Source organism: Geotrypetes seraphini, chromosome 7 (genome assembly GCF_902459505.1).
Source record: "Geotrypetes seraphini chromosome 7, aGeoSer1.1, whole genome shotgun sequence".
Taxonomy (NCBI): Eukaryota; Metazoa; Chordata; class Amphibia; order Gymnophiona; family Dermophiidae; genus Geotrypetes; species Geotrypetes seraphini.
Genome location: NC_047090.1, coordinates 73,772,559 through 73,786,599, shown reverse-complemented (window position 1 = coordinate 73,786,599; position 14,041 = coordinate 73,772,559). Strand labels below are relative to the sequence as shown.

The 14,041-nt window shown below is 44.4% G+C and overlaps 1 protein-coding gene across 5 annotated transcripts in view; it reads left to right on the top strand.

Annotated features, from left to right (window-relative positions):
* The first annotated feature begins 558 nt into the window (after window positions 1-558).
* CASC1 (cancer susceptibility 1) overlaps window positions 559-14,041 on the top strand; it is a 156,785-nt gene continuing 143,302 nt past the window's right edge. For 4 of the 5 annotated variants that reach the window (XM_033950857.1, XM_033950858.1, XM_033950854.1 and 1 more), the window contains exons 1-2: window positions 559-646; window positions 6,835-6,934. In XM_033950857.1, the coding sequence (XP_033806748.1) occupies window positions 635-646; window positions 6,835-6,934 (112 nt within the window). In that variant the 5' untranslated portion in view covers window positions 559-634. Of the gene's footprint in view, window positions 647-4,130; window positions 4,226-6,834; window positions 6,935-14,041 lie in introns of those variants that run through there. The other variant, XM_033950856.1, reaches the window with a different exon arrangement.

Sequence of the window (14,041 nt, the reverse complement as noted above, 5' to 3'; positions counted from 1 at the left end):
TCTTTAGGAAATTATTCAAAGGGTTAAAATGGAAAATCCTTTCCCCCCCAAATTGCAACGACAATAAAATAAACCTGTGGAGCCCAGAAAGGTCTTGTATGTACATATTCCAAGGCAGTTAAGTGTGCGAACGTACAGTGCATGTGCAGTAGGCTGAGACACTTGGCAGGCTCCAGATGCCCTTTAATAGAAAGACGCAAAGCTTATGGCAAACTGCATTCGGGGACAGGGTAAGTTAGAAGCTCTCCTTAAAAGCTTTTGGAGGATGGGCTCCGAGGCCTTCCTCCAGGCAGATCTCAACGCAAGGTCTCTAGGTATGGACGGTGGGAGGCAAACAGGCAATAGAGCTCACACGCGCCATCCCCGTTTGGGTATCTCCCCCTCTCTCTCAAATCCAAACCCTCAGCCGCTGTCCCTCCAGCAGTTCTCAACCCTTCCGGCACCCCCCCCCCCCCCCCCGTCCATTCTTCCAACCTGTCTTTCAGGTCGACCCAACTGTCTTTCTCCAGTCTCTCGCTCCCTCTGACGCATTTCCTGCTGTTTCTCCGGCAGGGCAGAGGGAGAGCCAAGGCGAGAAGAAGAGGTGTTGGAGGGGGCGGGTGCTGGAGAAGAGAAACGGCGGGTGATTTCAGGCATGAGAAAGAAGGTAGGATGGGGGAGGGGGAGGGAATAGCGGCTGTGCTGGATCGGGAGACATGGTAGACCACGGGGGTCGGGGTCAGGACCAGACCCTGGTCGCCCATTGCGTATGAAGAGGGTGAAGGCAGTCAAATGTGTGTGACTTGGTCTCTGTGGTGGGCAGTGGTCGGCGGCAATTGAAAGTGTGGGGGTTCTTTGGTTGAGGGCTTTGCGATTTTTGAGGTGGAGATGGCTCAGTAAGTGACGGTTTTGCATGCGCTGGACCTCTGAAATGGGGAAGGCAATCGGTTCTGTTTCAACTGAATCTGTTTTGAAGAAAACGCTAAAAGTTCATCATGAAACTACAAGACATTAAAGTCGATCTAGGAGTACTGACTGTTAACTTCAACAATTTCAAGCACAAAACTGAGGGTCTGGGTAAAACCAGGATTTGCAGGATTTCCAGTAAGGTGGTCTGCCCTAGAGAATGACACGGTGAAAAAATTGGTCCCCGTCACCGCCCCGTCCCCGTCTCACCATCCTCTGCACCGCCCCGTCACCGCCATTCCCTTCACCGCCCCGTCACCGCCACTGCCACCCCATTCACCGCCCCGTCACCGCCACTGCAACCCCATTCACCGCCCCGTCACCGTCACCGCTGCATACATAAAAGCCTCAAACGGGTATGATTTTATATACTTTTCTTTATTTACGTATAAAGGAAACATTCTTTAAAACTTTAAAACTTAGTTAAATATTAGTTAATAACTATATAAAAACAAACACGACATGTACTTTTAATGCTTACAATGTTAGCCTACATGGTAAGTAGACGCGGCCGCTGTACCTAATCGTGGCAAAGATCTCCCTGCCGTGATTAGCATAGTGACCGCGGCTACGGCTGCAAGTCTCCCCTCCCCCCAGCGATCACGACAGGAGGGCACCCAACCCCTCCTGTATGCTTCTCCTCTGATCCTCCTTCCCTCAACCAAGCATCTCTCTCTCTCCCTCCATGAGTCCAACTTTTCACTCTCTGCGCTCTCCCCCTTCCCCAGTGTAACATTTCTCCTTCCCTCCTTTCTGTCCTCCCCATCCATCTTGCCCTCTCCATGAGTCCAACACTTTCTGCCTCCTGCACACTTTCTCTCTCTGTCCTTGCCTCTTCCCTCAGTGGTATCCCTCCTTCGCACCCCACAACCCAACATGCTCTCTCCCCATGCACCATCTCACCTTCCCCTCCAGTGTGTAGCACCTTTCCTTTCCCTCCTTTTCTGCCAGGTTCAGCAGTACCTCTTCTCCCTTCCTTTTACTTCCCCCTTGTCCAGCAGTACCCCTTCTCCCTTCCCTGTTCCCATTGTCCAGCAGTACCCCTTCCCTCCTGTCCAACAGTATCCTTTCTCCCTTCCTTCTTCCCCTCCTCCCCTTGTCCAGCAGTACCTGGTGTACACTGGGCAGGAAGAGAAGCTCCGGCATCAGCGTCAGCTGACTAGCAACTTCCTGCAGCTGCATCTTTTGCTGGGACTCCTGTCTTCGTGTATCCGGCAGATATGCGAAGGCAGGTGTCCCATACGATGGGGGGTTGCTAGTCAGCTGACGCCAGAGATTCTCTTCTTTCCCAGTGTGCAAGATTGCGCCAGCGTCAGCTGATTTGCAACTGCCTGCTGCCGTCGCGTATGCCGGGACTTCTGCCTTCGCGTATCCGGCAGATACACGAAGGCAGGAGTCCCAGCATACGCGACGGCAGCAGGCAGTTGCTCAGATTTCGGGATCAGGTTGCCCAGTTGCAGTTGCCCAGATTGCGAGTTCGGGTACTAGACTGTGTATTCCTGTAGACCCCCCCCAACGGCCCTCCCGACAATCGCAGCAGAAGGGTACCCAACCCCTCCTGCCGGTCCTCCCAATGGCCTCCCCTAAGATCGCCGGCAGGAGGGTACCCAACCCCTCCTGCTGGACCCCCCCCACCCCAACGAACCCTCCCACCCCGGAACCCCCTTAGTCTTACTTTCCAAGTTGGACCGGAAGGCTCCTCACACGTATGGCCAGCAGGCTTGCCTCCGTCCAAATGAGGCGGGCCCGCCCCTACCCTACCCTGCCCAACCCACAGGATCCTAGGGCCTGATTGGTCTAGGCACCTAAAGCCACTCCCGCTATAGGAGGGGCCTTAGGTGCTTGGGCCAATCAGGCCCTAGGATCCTGTGGGTTAGGCAGGGGAGGGGAGGGGCGGGCCCGCCTCATTTGGATGGAGGCAGGCCTGCTGGCCAGACGAGCGAGGAGCTGTCCGGTCCAACTTGGAAAGTAAGACTAAGGGTGGTGTTTCGGGATGGCGGGGTTTGTTGGGGGAGGGTCCGGCAGGAGGGGTTGGGCACCCTCCTATTGGCGATATAGGGGGCCGTTGGGGGTCCGGCAGGAGGGGTTGGGCACCCTCCTATCAGTGATCATAGGGGGGCTGTTGGGGAGCTGGCAGGAGGGGTTGGATATCCTCCTGCCGCGATCGTTGGGGAGGGCTGGTTCTGTCGGCATGAAGGGCTGAGCACCTTCCTGCCGGCGATCGTCGGGGGTGGGGGGGCGGGTTCTATTGGCAGGAAGGGTTGATCTGACAAATGCAAGTTGGATCGAGAGTAAATGCGGCAACGTGCGAGTTGGATCGAAAGTTGGAGGAGACAGACAACATGGCGGAGACATCTAACACCCGGTCACGAACACGGTGAAACACAGGTAAATAGCGGTTCCTAGAAGGGGGGACATTGGCCTGCGGGGACAAATCTATTCACCGTTTTTGCGGGCGGTGAAAGGATTTGTCCCCGCGTCTGCGGCGATTTGCTAATGAGGTCACCATAACCCGCAGCCAAACCGCAGCCACGCAGCGGTTCGCTGCGGGGATCGCTCCCCGTGTCATTCTCTAGTCTGCCCTACATCCTGGAGATCCTGCAAATCCTGGTTTTACCGGGTTCCCAAAACTGAAACTAGAATCCAGAGTTGGTAAAGCAGAAGTCTTAGATGTACGTTCAGAGCTTGTGGAAAATCGTTGGATTCTTGTAACTTGACATGGCAAATAGTAATTTAAGAATATCTGTAGCCCCTAAAGGCATGTGAACTTTATTTTATAGATCAACTTATTCAAAAGCTCTTAAATATTACATTCATAAAGACTTTGAAGTTGAAAACTCAGCTCATACCATTCCTCACAGATAAACTTTTTTGCTGAATAAATCTTTCCAGTTCAAAATCCCCCATCCCCTCTAGCCAGCTAAATCTGTGCATATGTTAATAGTCAAAACACTTGGATAGGGGAAGGGGTAAAACGCGGACCTGACAGTCCTTAAAAATCTGAAGTCCGTGCCACTTGGCTCTGACAGACCTCGATGACAATTGAGCTCTGACGGATCCGTCTCAGCATAGGGAGGGAAAAGTATTAGGATCCGTCAGGTCCGCGTTTTACCCCCTTCCCCTCGGAGAGTCACTGCGCATGGTATAGGGGAGGGGCACAGAATATTGTTGCCGAGGGTAACAGTCAACAAATGAAACCACGAGCTTTGTTGGTCCTGCTCGTCTTAAGAATTCGTGGTGTACTGCATTTTACATATCTGTAGGGCGATCATGTCTGAAGGTTCATCTCATTTCTTAATTCTGAAAATGATGCGTTTATTATGCAGCCCGATAAGATATAATGTGACCTTGTGAACTAAAAATACATTTATTGTTATTTGTGTTTTTTTAAACGCTTGGGAGTGAAAGCTGATTTTGCTGCTGCTGCTGCTGTTTGTTTCTGTTTCGGTGTGCAAACCGTTTCTTCCGGATGTCAGCCTGTTGCTTGCTGAAACTCTGCAAGTTACTATACAGTAATAGTGTTTTTTGTTTTGTATGCTTTTTTTAGCACTAATTTTGGCCTTGTATTACAATAAAGAGCACGGATTATCATTGTATTATGATTCAGGCTACTTACTATTTACTCTCCCTTTGATGTTAGAGAACTGCATGATTGCTAAACTTTCTTTGGACACATCACTTCACATCTTGAGTGTGTACAGTATGTAAGAAGGTGGTGGTATGTGTGTGCCGCGATAATAGCTTTTGGGAACTGATTATTATTTTTTTAATTTTATATATTTTTTTTCCTTTGGTAAATGTCTGAACTTGTGTGGCTTGATGAAACCTGGTGACAAATTGATCGTTTCATATGCTTGGTAAGTGTTACATGTCGATGCTAATTTGTAAAAGAACAAACCAAACTGTTCAAAGATTCCAAGATGGCAATATACAATAATCCCAGAAATATTGGCAAAACAAAAAAATAACCACAATAACTATTCACCCCCTCCCCCCTTTTACAAAACTGTAGCAATAACAGCTCTGACACACATAAAATCCCTATGAGCATTGGAGCTGCCCAGTGTGGGTTTGAACCCTAACCTCAGAGTGCCGAGGCTGTAGCTTTAACCACTGCACCACACTCTCCCCCTGTATAACTGCATGCCCATCCTGACAAGATGCATTACCTTAGCATGCGAGCCTTGGCCTTCTATCTGAAGCAGACTAAAACCCATAGAGAGTACACCCAGCATTTTGTTTCTTTCACTCTAAATGGTCATTGGCACCATTTCCAGTTGGCTAGCAGATTGCATCTCCTTCACTCATGCCCAAGCTGGGCTGACTCTAGAACAGTGATCTCAAACTTACGGCCCGGGCTACTATTTTGAGGCCCTTGGTATGTTACCTTTGTTCTGGAACATTGCCCGCCTCACTGCTGTAACCTCACGCAAGCGCTTTCCTGCATCTTTCTGCATGTTGCACTGCTTTCAGCTGTATATAGCTGAAATTATAAGAAGCAATTAAGGAAAAATTTATAAACCTCATGCAAAGTTGTCATTTCTTTAATAAGCATTAACTATTTTTTTTCTGCAGCCCTCCAAGTACCTACAAATCCAAAATGTGGCCCTGCAAAGGTTTTGAGTTTGAGACCACTGCTCTAGAGGGTCATGTCAAGGCTCATAATGCCAGAGCCATGGCTATGTTGGTGGCCCACTTAAGGTCAGGCTCCATTGAGGAGATTTGTATGGCTTCAACATGGTCTTCAGTCCACACATACACATCTCACTACTACCTTCAACAGGATACCTGATGTGAGAGCAGGTTCGGTCAGATGGTACTACAGAATTTGTTTGGTGTCTGGAATCCAGCTCCACCCTCCTCGATCCAGTTTTGTTTTGTTCTAGGCTGCACCTACACACCAATGTTATATATAGTTTAAGGTCAATTGACATCAAGGCCTCGACATTATGAGCCCCTGTTGTCCTAGCATTGTTGTTTATGGTGAGCCTGATAGCTATGGATTCTCAGCTATGAGAATATGATTGGTTTGCTTGTCCTCAGAGAAAGCAAAGTTAACTGTGGCAGGTGTTCTCCGAGGATAGCAGGCCAAATATTCTCACATACCCATCCACCTTTCCTAGGAGTTGTATTTCATCAGCTATATTAGTCTACCGAGGAAACTTTGCACACACATTAGGTGGAAGGCACCCGCTGATACAAGATGGGACGCTGCTAGAAGTTTCTTCATACTGCTTACACTAGACAGCATCTGCACTGGGCTCCACTGGATGGTATCACCAAATGTAAGAATTCTTGGTCTCTTGATCTTGGAGAACATATGCTACAAGTGAGCAACTGCTTTGCATGCATACTAGAGAATGACACGGGGATAAATTTTCCCCTGACCCCACGGGAATTTATTTTCCCATCCTGGCAAATTCTTTTCCTGTCCCTGCCCCATTCATGCAAGCTCTGTCATCATCTGCACAAGCCTCAAACATTTTAAAATCATAAGTCTTCGAGGCTTGTGCAGTTAAGGCAGAGCTTAAAGGAATGGGGCAGGGACAGGGACAAAACCCACGGGGATAGGATGGAGAAATTGAGTTCCTGCGGGGTCAGGGACAAATTTGTCCCTGTGTCATTCTCTAATGCACATTTTGACACTCCTGACCCGTCTCTTTATTCATGCAAATAAAAATATGGATGCTAATGAATATCCTATGTACTTTTACCAGCGGGTGAGTAGATTTTAAAGTGTTTCCAACAAGTAAATATTTTATATTTCTATGAAAATTCCTTTGGAATATTGTCCCCATGTCTAATGTCATTTAAAAGAATATGTAGATAAAATATGCTAAAATAACTTGAATAGATTATAATATATGTTTTATTGTTTCTTATATTAAGTCAAAAGGCTCATCTGGTCCTAAGAAAAAAGGGAAACTTAGTAAAGCTGAGCGGTTGAGACTACTAAAAGAAGAAGAGGAACAAAGACTCAGAGAAAAAGGTATTATATTCAAAGTTTGTCAAATATGATAATAGCAGTGGGGTCATTTCATGTCAAGTAGTTTAGTATTAAAAATCATCCCCACTTGGATTTATAAATAAAAAACCTGAAAACGGACTTAGGGACATCTGGAGCATTGAGATTAAGCATCAAATTATGGCATCTCAATGGCCACAAATTTGGTCTTGGAGAATGAGATGTACAGTGTGAAAAGGATTAGGTCCCAATTCCTGCCCCATACTTTCTCTCTGTCTGTCATTTGTAAGACAGATGCACCTGGGGACATATCTTAAAGACAAGAAATCATCTTGCAAACATGTCCGCTTTATTGTCAGCTTTACACCTCTTTTATATCATTTTACATGAATCAGTGTTGTCAGCATGTGACGTAAATGCAAACCATATATGGACACAGGTCACATGAAACTTTAAAGAAAATAACAAGCATTTTTCTATCTAAAGACTGAAGTCCAAAGAGTGCCTTGGTCAGCAGAACCTCCTATCTAAAGCTGCTTGCAAATACAGCTTATGAAAACAATTGAATTTACTTCACAACAAGATAACACACATCTTTTCAAGCATAAAATGTCCTTGTAGTATTTCAGCAAGAGAAGGCAAACAGAGTCTGGATTTACAGCTTTAAACACAGTCTAATGAAAACTTAAACCCTTAACTAAACTACATTCAGAATATGAAAGCTATAAGTAAAAGAACATTGCGCAGTTAGACTAATAAGAAGTGGAAAAAGAGCTCTAGAAATGGCCAATGTTATGTATCCTGGGGTACCCACTAAACTAAAGCAAGTAGACATGACACAGACAAAACATAAAGTTTTAGGCGTGAAGCTATTATTCCATCTGTCAAGTGTGCAGGGCTGAATTTAACTCTGCAAATAAACATATTGATATAAAAAAACCAAAACTACAAATAATGTATATCAAACCATCTCATATTCGGAAAAAAAGGGCATAAAGCTAATGTCTCTTTGGAGCGTCTCTATCTCTGCAGTGATAAAGAGGACCCTTGGAAAACATTAGAAATATCTGTGCCAAAACTGATCTGGGATGGCTATGTATACATCCGAACTTCTGCTAAGAAAAAGAAAAAAACATTTTAAATTAGCAACATCCTAATTTCAGCTAAAACAATAGAAAGGAATTGTGTTTTCCAATTTGTTTTCAATTCACAAACGTGCCAGCTGTAGCTATCGAGCTATATATATCTGTAGCAAGGAGCAAAAGGTCAAGAATGAAAATATCACTAGCAAGAAGTTAAAATGTCGAGCGAGCACTACGATAACCAATACCATGATATTGGGCAATGAATAAGGGAGAGCTAGCAGCTGGTATCCAGGGTTTCCCCTCTTTGCACCAAAGTCCGTCCAAAAGGGCGGCTTTGGGCACCTGCCAAACGCCAGGCATCAAGTTCAGAGGGGGGTAACAAAGGACTGAAGCTGTGAAAAAAGAGAGGAAGAGAATCCTGTTCACCCTTGAGACCCAGGAGCCCATTTAAAAGAAGGGCTTGGACATCGTGAAAAGTGTGAAGGGTAGTGGGGTGACCAAGGGTCAGAGGAGTAACCATCTCTACCACCATAACACATGCAGCCAGGGCTTTCAAGCAGGCAAGCATGCCATGAACTTGAACAGGAGTGACTATAGAAAAAAAGGCAACAGAGCGTAACTTACCACCATGTTCTCCCTTCATGGTGTTACAATGGTCCCAAACAAAGAGATAAAACATATGGTCATAACCAGGAAGACCCAGGCCTAGGCTAGAAACCAAAGCACATCTCAAATGTCCAACATTTCATGAGTCCATCTGATAAGAGCAATCATTTCAGAACCCAGGGTCTGTCTCAGAATCTGGTCATAGAAGGAACAATCAGAGATCCATTGGCGGCAGTAACCAATCATATAAGCATGTCTTTCTTGGTAGCTGGGCGGGGCAGACCCAGAACAGCAGCAATGCGGGAAGTGCAGAGTTTCCTCTGACCATGAGACAGGACAAAACCCAGGTATTTCACTTCAGATTTACACCAGTGCAGTTTATTTCGTGACACCTTGTGACCACACACAGACAACCATTGTAAAAGGTGCAAACTATCAGCCTGACAGGTCTCCTGAATTATGGAACACAAAAAGAGGTACAGAATGAGGACAGAACCATGAGGGGCAGTGCATGGCTGTAGAATAGCCCGGAGGACAATGGAGAACAGGGGAGTCAACATAGCCCTGGGGCATTCCACACCAGGTATACTGTTGCTTAAAGGCGAAGGCAAAAAGGGGCTGAGAAGCCTCGTCAACAGGGACTGAAAAAAAAACATTCTTTAGGACAATGACAGAAAAAAAAACATTGGCTGCCGATGGAATGGAGGAGAGAAAGGAAGAAACATCAGGGACAATAGGTGCAATGAGAATTACCAAAACATTAACAGCCCTAAAGTCTAGGACGAAGCGGGGGATACCATCAGCTTTGACAAGAGCGATGGGCGTATTGTAAGAAGAGATGGTGGTTTTGATAATACTGGAGGAAAGAAAAGTGACAAGCAGTGGAATCATGATTCTCACCGTACTGCTTACAACATTGTCAGTGAAAGCCCAAACCGGAAAGTCTGGAGGGAGGGGCAAAAGCATTCATGCACGGACCCTGATAATGAAAGCAAAGAACAACAGTCAAAAGTCTGGCAATCAAAAATGCATTTGTACTTTATATAATTCAAACTGTCAAAATAGAAAAATATGGCTTTCAATCAGAAAGAGAAAACCAGAATCGCATTCCTTAAGGTCAGTAACTAGGTATCTAAATAAGCACAGAAAAAATTTACAACTGGCTAATCTTCTAAAAACAAAACAAAACAAAATTTTGCCAGCACAGAACTCAAAGGAAGCAGCCGTAGAAGAAACGCACAAAATGAGTCAGGATCAAACTATTGTATGTTCAAAAGGAAGACAAGAAACAGTTCTTGTGTATAAACTACGAGAGAAAGATCTTAGACTGATTCAAACATCACTTGCAATTCATTCCACATAACAGCATGTCCTACCTCAGTGTTAAACATATAAGCAGTGCAAACGTATACGGGAAAGGATTGGTGACACAGAAAGATATAGGCTGAAGGAAGAATGTCACACACACACAGGCAACATAAGCCTTACAAGTCTCATCTGTCTAGGAGGGGGAGAATCCTAAGTGCCTTTATGACTCATTACAAAAACAATATAACAATGCAAAAATATTCGCTTATCTTACCTTATAAGCGAGGTACAGTAATAAGAGACAATAAAATCTTATACTCTATAAAAAATTTTTTAACCTCACAAATGACAGAGTGGGCAGGGGGGCTCTATAAATAATTTCATTCTTCCCGAAAGAATGGCAGCTGCTTATATTCACGAGGGGCGCTTACCGAAAGTACCCCGAGATATTTCCCAAAAAAACTCCGTAATAGAACCCAAAGCTTGAACTTAAAATAAAGGGTGGGAACAGGTCACCAATACCAGTGAGTATTAAAGAACAGAAAAAAATTCAGAAATACTCACAAAATATTGGTGATGTCATCTGCCCATCCCGGACGAGCCCCCAACTGAAAAGGATTAGGTCCCAATTCCTGCCCCATACTTTCTCTCTGTCATTTGTAAAACAGATGCACCTGGGGACATATCTTAAAGACAAGAAATCATCTTGCAAACATGTCCGCTTTATTGTCAGCTTCACACCTCTTTTATATCATTTTACATGAATCAGTGTTGTCAACATGTGACGTAAATGCAAACCATATATGGACACAGGTTACATGAAACTTTAAAGAAAATAACAAGCATTTTTCTATCTAAAGACTGAAGTCCAAAGAGTGCCTTGGTCAGCAGAGCTTCTTATCTAAAGCTGCTTGCAAATACAGCTTATGAAAACAATTGAATTTACTTCACAACAAGATAACACACATATTTTCAAACATAAAATGTCCTTGTAGTATTTCAGCAAGAGAAGGCAAACAGAGTCTGGATTTACAGCTTTAAACACAGTCTAATGAAAACTACAAGACGTGTCCCTTCACAGTGTCTGCATCTGAGACAAACTTGGTTCTTTTTTACATAGAGCATTTTGGACCCTAGTTAGATTACAAAAGTTGGATAGCTCTAAGTCTAATAGATGCTGGCATTGTAATTTTGAAGCAGGGACTTTAGATCATTTAATATTCTATTGTCCTTGTATCATGGCATTTTGGAAATCAATCTGGTCTCAAATTAATTGTTTATTAGAAAACCATGTAGCATTATCATATGATACAATAATGTTTGGGATGTCAATAAGAACAAAAAGTCAAATTTCATCAAGCAATAATAAACTTTTATTGATCATGACAGGAGTCGCCATACTCCTAATCAATCACAGACCTTATATGATTTAAGATAAGTATAAATATATATTAGTAAAAGCGCTCAGACCACCTAACCATATGTTTAGTGATGACACCAAACTGCGGTTAGAATCGGGACCATCATAGCGAGTTTTACTGTCCCTTACCCAACCTTTAACCTTAAACGTATTTGCTATATTGTAAAGAAATAATCACTTATCTGTAGAGTAGCAGGTTGGGTAATCCTGACTTCTCAGCCCGACAGGCATAGGCTGCCGTAATAAGTGTCCCCTCTGATGAAGAGTCGAAACTCAAGTCAGGGGTTCATGGAGTTTATTCAAGCTGACACAGTAGTAGCGTTGCACTTTAAACACAGTTTGCACGACTATACTGCGGTGGAAAGAGTAACCAACCTGCTACTCTATAGATAAGTGATTATTTCTTTACAATATAGCGAATACGTTTAAGGTTAAAGGTTGGGTAAGGGACAGTAAAACTCGCTATGATGGTCCCGATTCTAACTGCAGTTTGGTGTCATCACTAAACATATGGTTAGGTGGTCTGAGCGCTTTTACTAATATACTTTTCAAGAAATTCCTAAAACAGCAATAACAACACGACCTCTAAAAGCCCTTAAGATCTACATCTTACCTATCTAGCTATTCATTATAATTCATGCAATTCTGTAATTATGTAATTCTGTAATTCTCTAACTCTGTAATTCTGTAATTCCTTAATTCATTGTAATCCTGTCCTTAAACTAACCTTTTGTAATCCGCCTTGAACCGCAAGGTAATGGCGGAATAGAAATCCCGAATGTAATGTAATGTAATGTAATATATTTATACTTATCCCAGGACAAGCAGGCAGGTATTCTCACAAGTGGGTGACGTGATCCAACGGAGCCCCGATGCGGACGCCTCACAAGCAGTCTTGCTTGAAGAAACTCGAAGTTTCAAATCACCCGCACCGCGCATGCGCGAGTGCCTTCCCGCCCAGCACAGGGCGCGTCTCCTCAGTTCTTATTTTTCCGCGGAGCCGAGAAGTCCGTCTTAGACTCTGCGTGAAGTGTTTTCACTTGTGCCTTCTTTAAGTCCGCGGTTTTGGGTTATTTCTCTCAGAATCGCTGTTTTTCGTCGTTCTTTTCTTGTTTTCAAAAAAAAAAAAAAAATTTCTTCCTTCCTTTCGACCGGGCAGGCCACGGGGCCGCAGCCCCGCGGCTTCGATCTTGCGGTGGAGCTTTTTCGGCCTATGTCCCGGCCTGCGACCGGCTTTAAAAAGTGTTCCAAGTGCCAGCGCGCGATTTCCCTGACGGACCCTCATTGACGCTGTCTTCGGTTTATTGGACCTCAACATCTACCAAAATCGTGCCGGCCTTGCTCAACACTTACGTCCCATGCTTTCAAGCGTAGTTGCATCTTGTGGGAGCAGCTTTTCAGCATGGAGTCTTCGATGGAGCTTTTGTCCTCGAAGTGTGCTTCACCATCGACATCATCCGAGGCTCTCCAGGCTTCCGCATCTGCTGCTCCGAGCCTCATCAAACCTGCCTCATTTGTACCGGCTCTGTCTTCGACGCCGGCTGCAGTGCCTTCATCTGTCTCTTCAGGTCAGATAGCACAGCAGCCCATTCCCCCGGTAGTGCTTAAAGTGCCCAAGGCTTCTAAGTCCAAGCACTCTCACACTGCCTCAAGGGAGCACGAAGCCCGTGCAGGTGGTCCCATTGGAGACGTGGATCCATCCTTGCCGGCTTCGTTCCAGACCTTATTGGAGAAGCAATTCATTCAGCTCTTTACCACAATGGGGCCGAAGCTTCTCTCTCAAATCCAGCCTGGGCATGCGGAGGTCTCCCGCAAGGTCGAGCCGCCTCCTGTGCCTCAGTTGTACGCACATTCTCTACAGGGAGCAGAGTCTAAAGTATTTTAAATATCCTTTTAAAGATGGCATAGTATATTAGTTTTTTTATTTTTATTATGTTTAAGCTTACAATCTTGAAATAGTGAAGAAAAGGAATATAGGGCTCTGATTTCGCGCAGCAAGAACGCCTATGCTGTAGCCATAATGATGCATACACGGAAGAGTATAATAAAAGCTGAATTGGTATTATTTTATAGCTCATTCTGTAGCACAGTAGTTAGAATAATGGTTAGCATGTAATGCTGGTGTACTTCAGCTCACACAACTCATTTTAATAAATATTACAAGCTACAGACCAATCCAATCTAATTTTCATCTCAAATAGCACATTAGCAGTACTAGAAACAATACATCACAAAAGTTGAGTTTGCAATTGATATAAACAGCAGTATTTGACTCCATGTCACATTTATTCAACCATACTTAAGATTCACACTGATGTTCCCAGTTCAACTCCCAGTCAGTACCTCTCACTAAAAGAAAAATATTATAAATATCCTTTTGAAGATGGCATACTGTGGTACTTTTTTGTTTTATTATGTTAAAGCTTACAATCGTGAAATAATGAAGAAGGAAAAAAAAAAAAGAGAAAAACACATTTTTACATACAACAATACATTGTAGGGACGTCTATCCGGCGCCTAGAACAGAAAAAATTATTATTGGGGACACACATAAGACGCCTATATGGCGCCTAAATATAAAAAAGACGCCTAAAGCATGCCTAAAAATAGGCACACTTTGCAGAATCGGGGCCTTAGTCTCCATTTGCTCATACGAGAAGGCAAAGTCATGCATCTGGATTTGTCTGGAGGGACTAAAACAGTGCTCACCAA